Below are 21,092 nucleotides of genomic sequence, written 5' to 3'. Positions count from 1 at the left end.
GTTGCGTCCTTGGGCTCCTGTTGTCTCTTGTATGCCTAATACTTACTGTGAGGTCTTTGTGGCAGGGACCATTTGCGCCTAGCGCCACGAGACCCTGACCCATGATGCTCCCAGATGTTGCCATAATTCAAACGAATAATAATAAAAACTTAGCAACTTGCATTGCTGTTTTTATTCCCCTTCTAGGCAATATCACCCGCAACCTCCGGGCTCCAGATAATCCCCCTTCAAGGAAACAATCACTTCACAGGCACTCCCAGGTGCTAGAATTAATCGATAATTGCTGCATTTAAACACCCACATTTTGGGGGGCACTGAGCACCTGGTGTTCCTCCTACTCCAGGACCAGACATCCCATTTCCCTCTCTACCTCTCCTGGCTGGCCCACGTATCTGACATTCCAAGCATTAAAACACAGAAGCCTGGGAATGCGGAAACTCTACCACAGGAGACCCCCGCATGTTTTATCACTGGGGTGACTCAAGGAATTTTTCAGCTCATTCTTCAGCATTTCCCAGTGGGTTTGCAAATTTCACAGCATCTCTCCTTGGGACTGAGAGGGTTAATCCCTCCCACCTGGATGGAATTTAAGTTTTATAGATCTCATTTTCAAGGGCGTTTTAATTCATCCTGAAATCAGACCCTTTATAGTACGCTGATCTCACTTTGTTTCCCCCTTTTAATCATTCAACAACCGTAGCAGCCCTCGCTCTGTTGTTGTTGGGTGTTGTTATCTTCCTTCCCAAGCTGGAATCAGAATTATTTTTTCAAGCCTGAGGAATGAGACCTCCTACTGAGCTCCCCGGCAGCAATGTCATTTTTACAGTATTTCAGCAATCAGGTGCACTACTGCACAAGCCAGGGCCTTTTGGCTGGCTAACGGACCGTATCGCACTGAACTGCAGCTGCTCAGCTGAATTCCACACATAGCGAATGGCTGTAAAAGGGAAATGATCCTTCAAACATGAACAATGAATGGAATCAACACTTGTACATATCGTCGCTAACATTTTAAACAAACACCACTGAACTATGGATGTCTAAGACAGTTAGCAAAAAAGCAATTAAATGAAGGCGCAGGATGGTGAGGCAGTGAGACGGGAATATAATAATAAAAAATTGTCCTTGGTTGATACCAATATAAGCAATGAGTCACCATAGGCACTCCGATGCCACTAGCAGATACATTCCTGAGACTTGCTGAAATGCTAAGGCATCTTTTCTCCCACTTCCCTCCCTGTCTTATTTTTGACATCGTTTGGTATGTCTACGCTGCAGTTAGACATCCAAAGCTGACCCGTGCCAGTTGATTCAGGCCTGCAGGACTCTGGTTGTGGAGCTGGTTAACTGCAATATAGTCACCCTGGTTTGGGCTCCAGCCCAAGCACTGGGACCATCCCACCTCACAGGGTCCTAGCGCCTGAGCTCCCGCCCTAGAGTGAACTTCTCCACTGCAGTTAAACAGCTCCCTACCCGAGCCAGCTGGCAATGGCCAGTGGGAATGTAACTGCAGTTCATACAGACCCATCATTGCTAATGTGCTTTAAAAAAACCCACCTCTCTGACTACAGCTTACTGCATGTGCTTTGTGTGCTTTTCACGGAAGACAGCTGAAATGTTTGGAAAATACACGTTTTAAAAAATCATAAGAACAAACCCTCTCACAAAACTGCTACCATTTTGCAAGCTGCTCTGCTTTTTAGCTGTAGGGCCATTTTCAATTCAGCAACCTATTTATCCTTCTTTAAAAATGCCCTTCCAGATCTCCTTCCCACCTTAAGACACAGTTGCATGGGGATGCTCTTCTATACAAAGAGGCGATTTGAAAGGGTTACTGACTTTTTCATTATTCCACCCGGGCCAATGCCAAAAGTGGCTTGCAGGTGGCATTTTATAAGCACGCAGTATCATCCTACCCTCTACTCCTGCATATTCAAGTTGACAACTTAACTAGTCTCGTCCCTCAGATCTCCCCTACATCCCATCCCGTGCCTAACATGCTCCCATGAGCTACCAAAATTTAAAAATAAAAGCATGGACTTTCTTCAAGATGGGATAAGGGTTGCAAGAAATGGCCCATGTTAAAAATGCACATTTATGAAAGAAAGTCTAAGGCTTCGCCTACACTTGTAAAATTAAAGAGCAACTGTGGCAGTGGCAAGAAAGTATGACAATGGAAGAAGCTCTCCCAGTGCTCTATGTATCCCACCATGAGGGGAGTGGCTAACAATGGCACTTGACAGCACTGTAACTAGCTGTGCTTGGGGAAAGGGGTTTTTCACAATCCTGAGCCAGAAAATGGCAGCACAGCAAAGTGGCAGTGTACACTTAGCCTAAGTCAACTATCTTGAGCTATACTGCTTCCTGGCAATGTCACTCTCTTATCGGACAGAATGACTTTTGTACTGTAGGTCTTAAATGTAACGGCAAAGGAGGTTATAAAAATGAGACAGCTATTAGAGCAGAGAAAGACCTTATGGTGCCTACAAATGGAACCAGCTTTCTACAATGCAATCTGCTTCAGGCCGGATTGTCTTTTAACCGACAGTAACTTAACCAGGATTGTGTGATGGCAAAGTGCAATGCTCAGCTCTCTGAAGTGCAATTCCAATGGAGTTGAACCACATGCTTAAGTCCCATTGACATTTATGAGATTTAAGTGTGCTTTGTGTGTTTACCTGAAGCATGTCTTCACCAGACAGTCTAACCACGTTACCTGTAACAGTGCAGTATCAAAGCACCTCTCCCCAGCCCCAAGTATGGATGTGGTTATACTGGTATAAAATGGTTTTGTACTGGAAGGGGAATAACTGTACTAGTATAACTATGCCCACACTTGGACTTCTACTTTGATTGTTTTAAAACAATTGTAGCTTTAACAGCAACAGTTCTACCAGTAAAACTTTCAAGTGTAGACCAGCTCTGAGTGTTCCAAGGCCAGGTCATGAACCTTACTGTATGAAAAAAATAAAGAAACAAAATACCATTCTTGACAGCTAAATAGAGGAGAAGACATATAGGCTGTTGCTACAACATTAGATATTGCTTCCCATGTTTTATTCTCCTCATGGCACTGGTATTTCAAAATGCAAATTAATTACCAAGCCCCTGGTGCCCTCTATGTAGGTGAGGCATAAGGAATTTCTCTTATCAAGGCTAATTACTTTCAGCCACTCCTAAGGAGGCAGGCGGAAAGGAGTGGAAAGAGATTTAATTTTCATCATTTTAATAGCTGGACTGTTCTTCTTAGTTCCCTTCTCACACAGCTCAGAAAGCTATTCCCCTCTCGAAGAGCAGGAAAGCTACCAAGGGGCTGTTTTACAATGCTAAGCTGAGCCAAAAGGAGCTCAGTTTGAAAGAAGGCAAGGACATATGTGCCTTCAACAATGGACACTGGACCAAAATAAGTCAAAACGGCTGACCCCTCCAGGAGCACCACTAAAAAGGTGGGTGTTGACCAGTCCTTTAAGCTGGGCAGCAGAACAGCTTCACAGGTGATTAATCAGTACTGAGCTGACTGACTGGGCCGGGCTGATTAATCACCTGTGAAGCCATGCACCGCACAGCTTAGGAAACACTGGTCAACACTCACTTTTAGTGGTGCTCTTGGAGAGGTCAGTGTGCGCGCACTAGGGATGTAAAATCCCGGATAATCAGTTAAATGGTTAAGCCTTATGTTTAACGGGTTAACCAAGTAAGAAGGCCACAATGGGCCTGGCTTGGCTGGAGCAGCCCCCCGACTAGGAGGGGCGGGGGCTGTTTCAGCCCAGTTGGATTCACCTCACTGCGGGCAGGAGGTTGCTCCAGCCTAGCTAGACTGGAGCAGCCACCCACTGTGCAATCATGGTTAACTGGTTAAACATTTTATTTAACTGTGATTTTAGATCCCTAATCTACACAAATAAAAGCAGATCATGCAAAATATGCTTATTAGTATTCACGGTTTGGAATTGGGGAAACTGAAGCAAAGATGTTAAGTTGCCTAATGTCACAGAGGAAGTATAAGGGATGGGATTTGAGATCAGTTGTACATTGTTCCTAGTCCTCTCTTCAGATCACAAGATTACACCTATGCCTCACTAAACTCTGTGTCTCTCTCTGCTCACATCTATGCTTTCCCATCATTTAAAGATGCAATCTGTAATGATTTTAAAGGGCAATACATGTGCTTTTAGATTTACATATATCTGGTATCAACCTGCCACTTCCAGAATACAAAATACCAGGCCACACATTGAAATCAGCAGTAAAAGTTAGCTACACTGAACAACAGCTGGCAGGACAGAAATATAAACAAAGGAGCTAGAAGGCATTAGAACCCACAAGAGAAAAAAGCTGAAGTGGGCTGTAAACCCTTCCAAACAGCTTCACCCAAGGATGGTCCCATAATGTGCCTTTATAAATCATTTCCTCCAGTTCACAACCTGTGTGTGGAATCGTGATAAATAGCATATCCAACAGATTTACACAAAACTATAAGACAACATTTCTGTTGTATACAAGACAAAACTGGCAGGAAGTGAGTAATAAAGGATCACAAGAGACAGACTGAGTAAGTCCAGGCTGGTAAATATACAAGGTGCAAATCACAGAGAATAAATGTGTCAATTAGGCTGTGTCCTGGTTAATGATTTCTCAGGTCTCAGAAAACCCACTTGAAAGCATCTGAAGTAAAACCTATGGCAGTATGTAGAAACACATACAGAGAGCACACCTATGAGTCTAGTGTTTGGAAAAATTTAACAAGTGTGAAAGAATCTCTACGCCTATAGCAGGGGAGTAAAGTCAGCACCTGTAAAACTGGTTGACACTTTTAAGACATATTTTTTGTATTCACTCTGCATGAATCACATATTCTGAGCTAAAGGATACATCCTACAATTCCCCAGCCTTGGCCAGGTGTTCAAATCCGGCATTGGAGGGCTCAGATTTTATCTGTACCAGGTACTTAGCGGGTCCCCAATCACCGTAGTTATCTGAGAACCTCACAAACCTCAAGGCGTTTATCCTCACAATAGCTCTGTGAGGCACTGCAGTGCTATTCACCTCACTGGACAGAACAGGAACTCAGACATAGAGACTAAGGCCACACAGGAAGCCTATGGCCGAAGAGGGAACTGATCCAGGTCACTTACTTCCGAAGCTACAGCTCTAACCATTGGACTATTCTACATCTTTTAGCATGTAGGGAAGCAATGGGCAACCTAGGCTCGTGAGTGGGCTGCATGAGTGGCCCTCCTTCATCTCAGTGGCCCATAAGTTTGTCATAACCAAGAGGGTCTCCTGCGATAGGGCAGTTCTGCTCACAGCGCCTGCGTATCTGCAATTTGCAGGCTGTGCCAAATGAACCGTAGCAGTGCTTTGATTGGCTGCAGAGGGTGCACACGGCTCTCATAGGCAATGTGTTGTGCAGTCAGCATGCACCTCACTTCATGCGCACGGGCTTTATGTGCACGTCACTTTACTAATACCAGTAGGAAAAAACGACACGGATGGAAACCAGTACAATCTGGCAACCCTGCACATGGGCAACGGTAAACAAAATGTCCAGTGGGCCAAATAAAGAACCCCAGTGGGCCACATGTGGCCCTCGGGCTGCAGGTTGCCCACCACTGATGTAGGTGCTTAAAAGCAGAGCAAGCATCAAACCAAAATGTCTCACTCAGATGCCCCTGAAGTTCTGAGAAGTTCAAAATCAGGGCTGAAATTCTCAGCTCAGGCCTATCTGAGGTACTTATGTACCCCTCACGTTGGATGTGTGCATCTAAGAGCTGTCTACAACCAAAGTTTTGTTTTAGCCTGTTGTTGTTGTAAAGATGGTGATGAACTGCAAAATTCAGATACAAATTTTACATTCCACATGCATGATCTACCATTTCAGGCAGCAATTAACAAACCTTTGTGTATGAAAAAAAAGAGTTATTGCTTAGCAACTGACATCAGTAGATCAGTTTAAGATTCAAACCTGAAGCGTTCCCAAACTAATTTTGGAACTAAACGCCAGGAATTTTCTACTTTCACATGATTAGTGTTATTTTCTATTTGTATTACAATAGTGCTTACAGCTTTCAATGTGCTGGACACTCTACAAGCCTCATCAAGACAACCTCTGTACTGAAGACCTTGTACAGGCAGTCCCCGACTTATGTCGGATCCGCACTTACGAACGGGGCTCTCTCGCCCCGGAGTTCGCAGGCAGCAGTCCCGCCACCTCGACCTCCGGGGCGAGAAAAGCTGCTCCTGGTGCCCCTGGTCTGCTGGGGACCGTCTCCAGCAGACCAGGAGCACCGTGAGCAAAGCCGCAGCCGCGGCGGGTTCCCGCGCTTCTGAGGCTTTGATCTGGCAAAGCCTCAGAGGCGCAGGACCCCGCCACGGCTGCGGCTTTGCTCCCAGTGTCCCTGGTCTGCTGGAGACGGTCCCCGCGCTTCTGAGGCTCTGCTCTGCCCCAGGCGTCCCCAAGTCAGCCGCTGCTGAAACTGACCAGCGCTGACTACAGGAAGCCCGAGGCAGAGTTGTTCTGCCCCGGGCTTCCTGGAATCAGCCGCTGATCAGTTTCAGCAGCAGCTGACTTGGGGACGCTTGGGGTTCTTAAGTTGAATCTGTATGTAAGTCAGAACTGGCGGTCAGTTTCAGCAGCGGCTGAATCTGGACGCCAGTTCTGACTTACATACAGATTCAACTTAAGAACAAACCTACAGTCCCTATCTTGTACGTAACCCGGGGACTGCCTGTAATCTAAATGCATTCATCTTTAAAATGGCAGTTTTGTGGAAACTCTTTAGATGGCAAACAATTAGCTAGAAAGATCAGTTTGAGTAGATTCCACTTGGGCTCATGTAACTTTTCAAAGATATAATGGGCACCTGAATTTCACAGATTATCCATAATTTTGATAGATTTATGCTATTTTTAAAAAGAGAAAGGAAAAGAAGCAAAACTCATTTGTGTTTACATAGCTATTTTTAAATTAATTTTCGCATTATTGCTTATTTGCAGTTTTCTACACTGTTTTCTTATTAAAACCAAGACATGATAAGGCCAATGCATGTTGTCAGTATTAGGACCTCAAAGGAGTAAACCAGATTTAATAATGTTGGGCTAGATTATCCTAACCCTTAAAAACAAGGCCCCAAACTGTGGTATTCCTAAAATTTGCCAAGATTCTCAGCCAGCCAGTAATCTATTATAATTACAAATTATTTAAACAGTCAAGGGACTAACACAATGAACGTGAGGAACCAAAGAGACGACATGTAGATTGCAAGGTCTTCTCAAGAGTAAAGGAAAAACAAGTTGGAGCTAGTTTTACTTAGCCTAACCAGTGCCTCCCAGCTGAAATGCTGCCTCAGATGATCCTTTCTTGTTCTAACTTGTTTTACTAACCGCATTCTTCCTTTTCAGAAGCCTGCAACAATGTATCACTGAAAACATTATACGAACAGTGGGGAGCTGGCAAATTAGAAGGAAGTCAGGATCCCTGCTGATGATAAACCACCAAAAGTAGTAGAATGGTATGTGTGTGTAGTCTTTTGGATTAATTGATAAGACTAGGCTTATCAGTTAATCATTTAAACGCCTATATGCTAACATCCCTATTACTATGTACCTCATTCACTGAGTGTGTCAACAATCGGGATCTCATTGACTGTGATCTTGATGTAGACAGGAAACTAACAAAAGTAGTGGATCCCTGTTCAATGAGGTCCAAAGCCAGTCTTGAGGTCTGCTCCATTTGTAACAATCTATATTCATTTCCCTGTTTTTGGAGGATCTTCTCTTGACAGAAGTGCAAATCTTGCACATACTTGGCATATGCAAGTCTCCCAAGAACCGTATATACTGAGAATCTCTTTTGCGGACGGGAATTATTTTTCAAGCACCTTTTAAAATGTAGGAGAGCCCAGAGCCTCAGAAACAAGGGGGAAATTTTGTTTTTTTGATCCTTCAATAGGGGAACAATACTTTTTTAATAAAACAGAAAGCAGGGAACAACAGTTCCAACACTTATATAGTAATCGGAATCCTATAAATTAAATAAAGAATTAACTTTATATAAAGGTTGAATCTCTAGTCCAACACCCTTGGGACCTGACCAATGCCAAACTGGAGAATTTGCTGGACCATGGGAGGCTTATATTTTCTAGCAGCATTACCAAAACTTCCACTGCGTACTGTGCTCTTAGAAGACATAGAGGGGTAAATTAGAGCTAAATAACAGCACAGAACACTGAGAGCCAAGATTGGTTGCTATAAATAAACTTCAAAGATTGTGGGAAAGTTGGCCATACCAATGATAAATGGACATCCAGCTAACTAAAATCATACCGGACTACGGATGTTACCGAGCTGGACTAGAGAGGTTCAATCTGTACTATACTGTCAAACTTAAGAGAAAAACTGGCACACACTACACCTCTTATCTGACTGAAGGCAGTTGAAAAGGAACTATTGTCAATCGCCCATGAAGCCCTATTTAGCCTCAGTACAGGACACGAGGATGTGTAAGGTGCATGCATGGACTGAACGGACACTGCTACCAATAATGTCTGATCAAAGGCACAGGGCACACACACACCTGAAGTGGAACTCCCACTGGGACAGTACTTGAAGAAGAGAATTTATTACTGTTACTAACACATCCCTGCCACATGCCAAAGATGTCCTTCCCATTTTAAATGGGGAATAGTGTCTGAAAGGGAGTATTGTGACTTGGGGTTAAGCCACAAGTTCCCTTATCTAAGAAATCTCTATGGTATTTCTAGATCAATTTTTTCTACTTGTGGCAGGAGATGACTCCTTAATATAGCCATTGCATAGAGATACACAGATGCATAATATCTCTCGCTCTCAAATATTTCCTTTTACTTCAGCCACAAAGAACTAGTACAGCTGAAATCTATGGTACAGCAGCTTTCATTGTGCAGATTTGCACAAACATCAAACAATAACTAAAATGTTTGGCAATTTAACTTTAGGATGTAATAGATTTAGCCTGCATGCAGTCCTAACAGCAGATAAAGAACCATTCACCAGGTGTCTTAAGCAGCAGCACAAGCAATTTGAGCATATGTACAACATTTGAGCATCCCCATCATTCTTCCATAGGCCAGGAAATTCTGATACATTCCTTACAGTATCAGTACAGCATCCTCCCAAGTTAAAGTGTAAACTTCTCCTACAAACGCATATAAAACACATGACCTTATTCAAATTACCTGTCAATTTATAAGTAATAATACCACTGCCTAGTACTTTTGGAACACTTGTTACACATATTGCTCAAAACTACAGGCACTACTGTCTCTATTCTACAGGTGGGGAAACTGAGGCAGGGAGTAGTCAGTGACTTGTCCACATTCATAAAGCAAGAGTCAATGGCACAGGCAGGAACTACACTACATTGGACCACTCCCTCCTAAATATACACAACCTGTACATAACAACTTGGATCCATATTTAATAATAATGTAATAAAAATATCTAGTTCTTCAATACAACTTTTCATCTTTAAATTTCAAAGCACTTTACAAATGAGGTCAGGATCATTATTATTCTACAGCTGGGAAAACTAAGGCAAAGAGAGGTGAGTGCTCCACAATTACTAACAAACAATTTCAGCAGTCACACAGGAAGTTTCATTTCTAATTCTTGTTAGGAACAAATGAGTATACTGAAGGGGCATACACAACTCCTCTGCTGCAGAGATGCATTCCTTGTAAATAATACTCTTCACGGAATTCCTACTCAGTTTCCCTTTGGAGAGGAGGTTGGTAGGTATCTTGTGCCTTTCTGTGCTGTAACAGGAAGAACTATGAGTCATATGCTTCCCCTACCAGGGACTTATACTATGCAGAAAATGCTGCAGGGTTGCCACTCCATGAAACAACACAGCATGGCAGACATCAACAGAGCACAACAAACTGAGTATCTCTCAACAGCTGATGAAGAAAGAACTTCTCCTTAACAAGCTTGGGCTGCTTCCAAACAATTTAATCAGTGGGAAAACATATTTAAAAGCTAACGAAGCTGAACACCAAAATTAAATGAAGGCATACATCCCATGGGCACTGAAGTGACCATAACTGAATTGATCTGTGCAATAAAAACCACACCTCAAGAGGATGTGACACCTTAATCTCAACAGTCCCCAACAGCTGACGTTAAAGACAGACAGAGCGAGAGGAGATGTTCTTTGTATCTTTATGAAATGTGTGCGCTGTCATAATCTGGTGTCACAAGTGGAAACCACTGACAGATATTAGCTGCAGTTGTTTCATTGAGGCACACTCATTCTATACCCACGAGGCAGCAACTTAGACTAGAGGTTAGAGCACAGCAAGGGGAGTCAGAAGACCTGGATTCTGGTCTTGACTCTGCCATTTGCTTACTGTATAGCAGTGGTCTCCAACCTTTTTACACCCAAGATCACTTTTTAAGTCTCAGAACAGGCGAAGATCTACCGCCCCGCCCCTTCCCTGAAGCCCCGCCCCCTCTATTCTCCTGTCCATCATTTGCTATCCTCAGCCCTTATACACTCTGTTAAACAGTTTATTTTTAAATTCTGAAATATATAAACTTAAAATCACACATTTATAGTTATGAAATAAATGGTCTGTTTTTAATTCATGCTATTTAAATGTCAAATGAAGCATTTACAATTCTACATTTTGTTCTCTGCTATTCTGTAAATCTAAAATCAAGTATTGATCATTATATATTTTTTCTTCCAATAACAAAGTCTCAGTGTGACACCTGTGACTGAACAGTATCTGCCAGTGTCTTGAAGTCTGAGATTGCTAGTCATATACAGTCTATCAGATGGGCATCTGTGATCCTGTGCTCAGCCTGGGAAGCTTGCTCCAGCTTGCTAGACGCAGCCTCCCTGGGCTGAGCGCAGGGCAGGTGGGCTGGAGGGAAGAGAAGTGGCTGCCCGGCCAGCTGGCCATGGCGCTCAGCCAGGGTGCACCAAGCTCCACGTGGGCAGGCGCAGAGGAGAAGCCGCCGATCAGCTGGAGTGTGGGGCAGCCTCTTTCAGCTGAAAGCCACAGGCAGCTTGCTGGGGTATTTCAGTCCTCCCGACATCCCAGCTCCCACCATTCCTCGCAGCTACTCACCTGTGTTGTTGCTCGGTGAGTAGCTGCTCCTCAAATGAGGAAATCCAATGTAAATGTAATGCGCAGGTGCGCAGTTCAGAGAGGGCTCCAGAGCTACTCTTAGAGCCCCTGAGATCTACCGGTAGCTTGCGATCTACTGGTTGGTGACCACGGCTGTATAGCATGGGACAAGTTACTTCATCTCTGTCATTCAGCCTCCGCATTGGAAAATGGCAGTGATGCAGTGAGGATGAATGAGTTAATGTTTGTAACACACTATGAGCATAGAAAAGTGCTCAATGAGTGGTACACGTTACATCACCACCCTGTTAGACCTTTCTCTGTATTCTAACAGGGCAGAATCCTTTATTTAGAGAAGAAAAGTTTCAGAGGGGTTGTAGCCATGTTAGCTTGTTACTTTAAAAACAACAAGAAGTTCTGTGGCACCTTAGAAACTAACAAAGTATATAGTACGTATATAGATATAGATATAAATATAGATAGATAGATACTCACGTATACACAAGTCTCAAGCTCATCGACAAAGTGGGTTTTGCCCATAAAAGCTCATGATACTATTTATATATTTTTGTTCATCTCTAAGATGCCACAGAACTACTCATTTTTAGTTAGAGAACTTTTGTATTGGATTCCTAGCGGTGATTAGGGATAGAAAAGTGTAATTGCTTATCAGTTTCTGTTACATTTATACTCTGGCTCCCTAGGAACAGGTCTGACAGGGGCTGTCAGCCCTGTTCCCAGGGAGGCTTCACTATGGGCTCTGCAGTATAAAGCTTTATACTGCAGAGCCCACAGTGTTCCCACTAGAATTTTTAGCAGTTACACGGTTACATTTTTAAATGACTTTTAACATCCCTAGCAGTGATGGAAAGAATGCTCTTCTGGATACAACACTGGATTTAGGAGGTGGGGGTGGGGGGTTCAACTCCAGCATCTGTCCAAACTTCCTGTGTAACACTGAGCAGATGACTTAAGAGCCTAAGTTCTACCAACTTTCAATGAGATTTCCTTGGGCTCATAAGTGTGTCTTTGGAAAGTGAGACTTAGGTGTTTTTGAAAATGTTATCATTCATCTCTCTATGCCTCAGCTCTACATCTGCAAAATGGGTATAATGATGCCTCCAGTCTCCTGCCCTTTGTCTTTCTTGCCTATTTAGTAACACAAACACTTTAGGGCAGCAGCTGTCTCTCACTAAGGCCAGGTCTACATTAAAGGGGAAGGTTAAATTAAGATAGGCAACTCCAGCTATGTTAATTATGCAAATGGAGTTGACTTACCTTAATTTGAGTAACCTCCTGCCGTCCCCACAGTGGCAGGCTGATGGGAACAATGCCCCCATCAGCTTTTTTACTCCTTCTAGGAGCAGGAGTTCCTGCCAGTGATGGAGGGACATCCTATGAGTTCGATTTAGTGGGCCTTTACTAGACCCGCTAAATAGAAGTCTGGAAGATCAATCGCGGCAGCATCAATCTTCTTCTTACTGAAGACATGGCCTAAGTGTATGTAACTGCATCTAGCATAGTGAAGTCCTGTTACTGGTTGAGCCCTCTACTGAGAGCATAAAAGAAAAATATAAGGACACAGTTTCCCATAAAATTACCACAAATCACTGTGATCGATTAACATTGGTCAGGGTATACAAAATAATTTCAATATTAAAATATTCCTCTGTTGTCTTTATTACAAAGATTTATATTTTTATTTCTCTCCTGCCTGCCCCCAACTTGTGTCTGACACCCAACAATTATACAAGAACAAATTTCAAAACAAACTGATAAAGCCAATGTCTACTGACACCACCCAATTGCAACAGACACTACACAGACACCTCCCTTTAAAAGAAGCTAAGGTAAATAGAAGCAACCTAAAGGATGACAGAGGCAGTTTCTGATATGCCAACAAGAAAAAAGACTGGCAGATTCAATGGCTCTCTTTTGACAACTCTGTGCTCTAAATCTAGGGCTATCCACCATAGCATCCTTGCAGATCTCAAAAGTGGAGATGGTGTCAAAGCTCCAATCCAGCAAAGCAATTCAAGTGAAGCACATGTTTAAAATCAAGCATGTACTTAAGAGCTCATTGGATTGGGGGCCAGATAGACATTCTTCTGATGCACATGAGACCACAACTTTGTGACTAGACAACTCTGGTAATTCTACACAGGGCTGTTGTCAAATGACTTATTTAATAGTAAGGTGTTTAACACTTCTTTACATAGAACTTTCTCTTTATACGTCTCAAACTAGTTTGCTACGGAAGGAAAGTATCTTGCCCAAGTTTACAACAGAGAACTGGAAACAGAACCCAAATCTCCTAACACCCGGTCCAGTATCCTAACCGCTGAGCCACATTTCCACCCTTTACAATGTAAATGAAGCAGAATAAACACATTATGGCAGACACCATGTTTCACCTCTGTTTGTGAACTCCCTTGAAGATTTATGGTGCTATATAAATGTGTTATACCACCTCCACCCTATGCTGGTTTTACTACTGACCTTCATTAATAAAAACAAAGCCATCTGTACAGGATATGCTCAATGAGTACTTGTTAGTGTTTTATGCTTTAGTATTAGCATACAAATTCCCTAAACCAAGTAACTATCCCCACCCTATGGCAACCTTCATCCTTCCTTGCCCTTTGCTCTTTTATCTGCCAATTTTTTGACACAGGCTGATGAGTGACAGTAAGGCCCAATTCTGCAAACACTTGCACTTAATCATGTAAGCAGTCTCACAGAATTCTAAGGAACTACTTACATGAGGAAAGTAATACATATGTGTGGAGGACTGGGACATCGGATTACCAATTTAACTTTTCCTTGTACTACCAAGCATTTTGCACATTTGGGAGTGTTGTAAATAAAATACGACCCATCTACATGAAGGGCAGCATCTCAGAGGCATGGGATTGGAACTGCTCACATTGTCCCAAGATAAATTCTTGAAAGTGATGCCTTGTCAGATAAGCAGCAGTGACTCTACAATTCTCAGATCACAGAGCACAACTATAGCTCAATTCTGCACTTCTGGGGAACATCAGAATGCGTGTCGCCTTGTTTTAAAGACATTTTGTCCCAAAACCTTTTGCTTAAACCACGCAAATGCTTTTGGTCATTGGGTAAGGACATGTTGATGTTTATTAACTCAATGAAATGATTTTTGTGTGAACTAAGACACCCTCAAATGCTTTCTGGATGTAAACAAGTCCCTAGCTGTCCTGTCAGATAAAATCCATGCACATATGTACTGCATGCTAGCAGCTACTCTGAAAACATTTTTGAGCTATTGTCTAATCTCACAGATGAAAGGATATTACTGGGTCCATGCACTATCTAACTCATCTAGTTTCTCATGCGATATCTCAATTCCCCTTTAAGCAGATCAACCAGTTCTGCTTTACAATTTGCTCTGTAACGCTTCCAAATGATGGGTACTTAAAATGCTGTCTGTGTATATGCATAGTTTGATACATCAGAATGCAAAAATGTCTCTGCAAAACTAACCCTCAGGATTACCTCAATTGGAATACAGGCCAGCGAGCCAAATCACGCAGAGAAAATCAACCCCGCTGCGAGAAAAGGAGATCTGCCCTGTTAGCAACATTCAGCTTGGATCTGCTTTGCTCCAGGGAGTTGGGAAAGAGTTATTAAGTCAAGGCTGAAAAAAACTGGAAACTCGATATATGAAAAGATCTCATCAATGCAGCACAGACATGATCATGGAGGAGTGTGCAGTGGGGGAGGGGTCAAAAACTCAGGGGCACGTCCACAAAGGTGTCCGTTCTCACAGATGATCCATCACTGGAATGCTGATAATTTACTCCAGGGGAGCATCTGCCCCTTGTCTCTGATGAAGCTTAATAAATCCTCTTCAGATTTGCCCAACTCAGGTGAACAAGAGGGGCTTTGGGGATTAAACAGCATTCCCTCTTTGCCCAGGACCCGAGCTTGTCATGCCTTCTGATGGCCTTGATTTCCCCCACTGAGAGATCAAATAAAATACAGGAAGGAGGTGGCCTAAACTAGCCGTCCTGGATCCACTTCTTAAATGGGACATTAGCACAGTTTCTGCTTCCAAACCATCCAGTGTTTGGCTCTGTAAGACTTCACTGGCCCTAGCTATCATGACCTCCACCAGCTCCAATTAACAAACCAAAGCGCTTCGGCACACTACAGATTTCACAAGTCCCACTGAGTGCTGTCCTCCAAAACAGGCAGTAAAATACTTAGAGTCAGCCACAAGATTAAACTCTACTGTTCCCCAAATGGAATCCCTCTCCTTTCAGCCATCTGTATGAGCCAGGAGTCTAAAGTACAACTGAAATAAACTCAGCAGAGAAACCCCCCTTTCCTGACCACTTGTCCTTCAGCCTCAAGGCAAAAGCTGTAAGACCTGAGACTTTGACATATCATGTCAGTCACTTGGCCAGATTCACAATCTGTTTGGTTAGGCAAGAGGAGAAATATGAAAGAAACCAAAACTGACAGAGCTGGAAGTGATGCTATAACCCATGCTAGCTTCCTGACGCCCTTAACTGCTGGACACTCAGGGTATGTCTACACTACCCTGCTAGTTCGAACTAGCGGGGTAATGTAGGCATACCGCACTTGCAAATGAAGCCCGGGATTTGAATTTCCCGGGCTTCATTTGCATAAGCGGGGAACCGCCATTTTTAAAACCCCGCTGGTTTGAACCCCGTGCAGCGCGGCTACACGGGGCTCGAACTAGGTAGTTCGGACTAGGATTCCTATTCCACTTGAACGAGATTAGACAAGTTCGAACTAGGAGGGTAGTGTAGACATACCCTCAGTCTGCTCTGCTTGAGTTGCTTCCCTGAACAGCCATTGCCAGTAGGGGCTGTGTAGGGGAATGACTCTGGACTAGTGAGTGTGCTTTATGGGACCGATGGAAAAAGCAGATGGAAAGATCCCAGCATGCAGACTAAACTGGAATAATGTTAAGGTAATACACAGAGATACAGAGAGGCTTGGAAAAAATAAGTAGCACAACAATGCATCTGATTTCTAATGCCAATGGCATTCTAATTGCCTATTTCCTAGCCTTCACTGCCATTTGCCTGCAGGGAACCTGACTTGTAGAAAAACAATCTGTTTGTTGTGACGCTTCCCCATCCTCTACGTACTTATCCGTGTTCTCCTTGTGGCAGAGTTTGTCCTTGCTGGGAAGTGTCCAACACATCTGGGACATCGCCATGAACAAATACACTGCAATAACTGCGGGCCTAGCTTTTATCCCCTTCAGAACAGTGAAATCAATACTATTAGGAAAGGAGAGGTGTCCGCTACGTCATCTGTCATAGAGAACACTTGAGAAGACTTGAGAAGTTTCTAGGGGGAGGCAGGCTCCCAGCCTCACCTACAGCCCCGCCCCTTCTGCTGAGACCCACCACCCCCAACATGGGGAGGAGAGGAGGAGTCCCCCCCCCACAGGCATGGGAAGAGCGTGCGCGCCCCAGCATCCCTGGAGCAGCATGGAGGGAAGAAGCCATGCAGCCCGAGCTTCCCCGGCTCCGGGAGCAGCAGGGAGGGAGAAGGCCACGCATGTGCGCCCCCCCCCCACCACCACCATGGGGAGCAAATGCCCCAACATCCCCAGAGCAGTGGGGAGGGAAGCACAGCAGCGGGGAGCAAGGAGGCCACATGTATATCTACCGTCCCAATGGGATGGGTAATGCTAGTGAGAACAAGGATTGGCAAAGTGTAAACTTAGGAACCATCCTACTGTATCCTTACATGCAAACTAAGCATCCACTCAGCCATCGTTAGAGCCACAGCAACCTACGGCAGTGAAACCTGGCAACTAGAGAAAACATGCTCAGAAGTTAGATGCGTTTCATCATAAGAGTGTGCAGAGAGTATTAGGAGTAAGCGATGAGGAAAAATGGCTAACATGAAAATTTGGAAGAGAAGACACCAAAGGCTAGGGCATATGTTACAAATGGATCTAGCCAACTAGTGATTATGGCTCTCAGTTGAAGCCAGAACAAGGAAGACTTGGAAGTGTGCAATTATCAACGATATGCAAACATTTAATTTGAAATGGGAGGGCTTGAGTGGTGCACGCATGGAGAATGTAGGTAGCTCAATGTGCTGAAAAGCACGGCTGGACTAAGATCTAAGACAGGGGTACTCAACACGTGGCCCTCGGGCCGTTTGGGTTTATACAGGACTCAACATGCAGCCCGCAGATGGGAACCAAAACAGAAAAGTAGTCAATATAATGGTCTTCTTTTGATATGCGTTTTAGTAGTTAAATTCCTGGACTGTCATCGCGTGTTAAAAGTTCTGTCATATGAGTGGAAATCGGGTAACTATTGCATTTTATTAATATTAGCAGAACTGACTTAAATGGGGCCTCTGTGTTGTGTAGTCTTGCCTTAATCTTTGTATTCATGCCCGTCAGTGTGAAAGAAGCTATTTGCATATATATTTGCATGTATTTGCAACCACACTTAAGTTGCAGCCCTCGGCACGTGCTGTGAGTATCATTGTGGCCCCCGGGGCTTCCAAAGTCGAGTAGCCCTGCTCTAAGGTAATAACAGTGAATGAGAGAACTCTACTGACTGCAGTGAAGTTGCTCCTCATGTCACAGGCATGAAAGGAGAATGAGGCCCCACAGATTCAGAGACTGTAAGGCCAGAAGTGTCGGGCCATCGTATCGTCAAGTCTGACCTCCTATAGCAAAGGCAATGGATCTTCATCCCACTGATCCCGTGCTGTGCTACTTTATGTGCAGTGAAAGTGTGTCTTCCAGAAGGTATCTAGTCTTCGAGAGTAGAATTCACCACTTTCCCCGCCAGTTTGTCCCAAAGGCTATTTGCACCCAGTTAAAAATATGTGCACCTTAATTCTAATTTGATTTTGTCTGATTTCAGCTTGCAGTCATTGCATCGTGTTCTGCCATTAGCAGCTCTATTTGACAGCCCTTGGAACTGAACAGGTATTTTCTCCCTACAAAGGTACTAAACCACTATTATAAAAATCACCCTTTACATAAGACCCAGGCAACAGCATGAACAAGGAACTCAGAAGCGGATATTCTCTTACCGTCATGGCCAGAGTTGAGGAGATGCTCTCCCAGGTCGCACCCAAACACCCTCTCTTTCAGGATGCCACGTTGCTTCAGTTTCTGTTTCGTTGGGCGTGACTTCATGAATGTTCGCAGGAAAGTGATGAGCTTGCCGTGTTTTTTTGACACTGCACAATAAAACAAATCAATCAACTCGTTTAGGTTCTGGTAAGCAAGCAAAACAACATACAATACATCATACTGAGAGCACAAGGCTCAAAGTCACATCAACATTGATTAGTCACAGAAGCATTTATGCTCAATTCCAAAGTTAAAACAAGGGCTCTGATTTTATTTTTAGCCAGTTCAGGACTAAAAGGCTGCCTTTGGAAGGGCTGAGCACGCCAGAAGATAGAGCTTTAGGTATTATTTGTGAACTAGATTCCTTCTAGCTCCTTGTGAGGTAGGTGAATTGCTCACTTCCAGTTTCATGGAAGAGAAAACTGAAAAATCAGAGATCAAGTGATTTGCCCCTCTAGGCCTCCACAAAGTTGAGTCTGTGGCAGAGACAAGAAGAGACCCAAAGAGTGCTACTCTCCACCTCTTACTCAATTTTCTCTGCACAATGCTGCTTCTCTTGGATCGAGTTGGGAAAATAAGTTAGTTTGTTACGACTTTCCAGTTCCACTAAGAAATGCAAGCAGCAACCAACGCCATGCAGACTTATGAGTTACTGCCTTTCGAAGGGTGAGAGAGGCTGGGGCTACACAAACGGCCTGCATCCCAATGGCAGGGCAGAGCTGGCATACATTTGAGTCAGGAAGCAAAACAATGCTCTTCAATGACAACTTCTCTTCCAAGGAGGCAGCACAAAAGAGCCCTCTTAGCTTTCCTGACAAACGTACCTTTATAGACAGGACTTAAAAGCAATTTAGCTTGAACAGAGGAATTCTATTTCAAAAAAATCACCAGGCATAAAAGAACTTGCTTTGTCTGGGAGTCTTTACAGTTTTACAACTTCCTGAAGGTCCCCGCAGCACTGTGCTGCTATGTTAGCAATTAGCCTCCTAGCATTCCCGTGCCTCAGTGAGACAGCCAGACCTATATTTTACTGCCATTAAAACAGTTACTACAGTAATGAAAATCCAGCAGAGTAATGACACCTTGAACAAAGCAAGGCAACGTGAGCCTCAGTTTCTGCTTGCTCAGAACGACAAAGGCGCATTTCTTGGCAGTGCCACTACTGCTGTGGAGATATGGCACTGAAACTTGAAATTTCTTGCGCCGCTCTGGACTCAGGATTTCCCAGAATGAAGAGCTGTGCTTCATCTGGGCACAGGGGTTCTGTTCCACTCACTTCCAACTAGCTGACCTGAAAATTCTCATCCCAGAACAAAAAGAAGCTCCAAATGCCTAAATCACTTTTGAAAATTATATTTACCCTGGTAAATGAGTCACTGCAACACTGAGCATAACGATACCTGGATACCTTTAAAAATATGGGTCCAAATGAATATGACATTTCATGTAAGTTTCACTGTTTCATCTGTATAGTATGTGAGACTCAGGAAAATGACTGACCAGGCCTAATGCTTTCATTTATGTTGGTTTCTCCACCCAGAAACAAGGGGGGGGGGGGGAACCAGTAGGAAAATGAGATTGCAAAACTGGACACAATACTCCAGATGTGGCCTCACCAATGCCAAATAAAAGGGAATAATAACTTTTCTAGATCTGCGGGAAATGTTCCTCCTAATGTATCCCAATATGCCATTAGCTTTCTTGGTTACAAGGGCGCACTGTTGACTCATATCCAGTTTCTCATCCACTGTAAGTCCCACATCTTTTTCTGCTGAACTGCTACTTAGCCAGTCAGTCCCCAGCCTGAAAAAATGCTTGGGATTCTTCCGTCCCAAGTGCAGAACCTCATCAGACTTCTTTTGGACCAATCCTCCAATTTTATTAGGTTACTCTGGACCCTATCCTTGCCCTCCAATGTATCTATTTTAGTGTCATCGGCAAACATGCTGAGGGTGCAGTCCATCCCTTCATCCAGGGCATTAATAAAGATGTTGAACAAAATTGGCCTTAAAACTGATCCTTGAGGCACTCCACTTGAAACTGACTGCCAACCTGATATCGAGCTGTTGATCACTACCCATTGGGCCCAACAGTCTAGCCAGCTTTCTATCCATCTTACAGTGCATTTATCCAATCTTCCTTAATTTGCTGGCAAGAATTTGGGGGAGACAGTATCAAAAGCTTTAGTATATCACAGCCACTGACTTTCCCATATCCACAGAGCCAGTTACTTCATCGTAGAAGCTAAGTCACATGGTTTAAGGAAATATGTCATCTTTGATATTGAACTGTTTACAGGCTCAAGCCACACACACACACACAAAAAAGAGAGATTGGATTTGTTAATCAAAATATATATCAGGTGCTTTTAAGCCACTCAGATAGTATAGACTAAATTAATTGTCTTGTTTTCTGCTCCATTAAATAGGCATAAATGTGTTCCCATGTTACACCCGTTTGACAATTCAATGAACTGCCTTAGGTATCAGAAATTCAGTATCAACAGCCTGTTGTAATGTTTATATGGTTCTTTTCTGTCCTTCGGTTAAACACAATTTCCTCTGCCGATCTCATTTGAAATCATGACATACTGTAGACAAGAATGTTTCTTGGATTAAAACAATTTGCTACTTTTTACAGTGAATCATCCATGTACATAAGAGAAATCAGAGTCTCTCTGGACAAACATTTTGACCCTCTCCCCCGCCTCTATTGCATGATTTGACAGAGATAGGCAAAAAGTAGGTGTATAGAATAAGCATGAGCCATCAGGGTTTCACAACAGACGAACAAAGAACAGGTATACATTACAGGGCAAAGTTGATCTAATTTATGCAACTCCAGCTACTGGGTTGATGGAGAAA

The 21,092-nt window shown here is 43.5% G+C and overlaps 1 protein-coding gene across 14 annotated transcripts in view; it reads right to left on the bottom strand.

Moving 5' to 3' along the window:
* Window positions 1–21,092, bottom strand: part of ARHGAP32 (Rho GTPase activating protein 32) — a 472,553-nt gene that overhangs the window by 41,865 nt on the left and 409,596 nt on the right. For all 14 annotated transcript variants that reach the window (XM_075909245.2, XM_075909242.2, XM_075909249.2 and 11 more), the window contains one exon: window positions 18,186–18,335. In XM_075909245.2, coding sequence (XP_075765360.2) covers window positions 18,186–18,335 — 150 coding nt within the window. The remainder of the gene's footprint in view (window positions 1–18,185; window positions 18,336–21,092) is intronic.

Source organism: Pelodiscus sinensis, chromosome 25, assembly GCF_052426305.1.
Source record: "Pelodiscus sinensis isolate ZL-2025 chromosome 25, ASM5242630v1, whole genome shotgun sequence".
NCBI classification, from domain to species: Eukaryota; Metazoa; Chordata; order Testudines; family Trionychidae; genus Pelodiscus; species Pelodiscus sinensis.
This window is presented reverse-complemented; position numbering and strand designations above follow the sequence as displayed.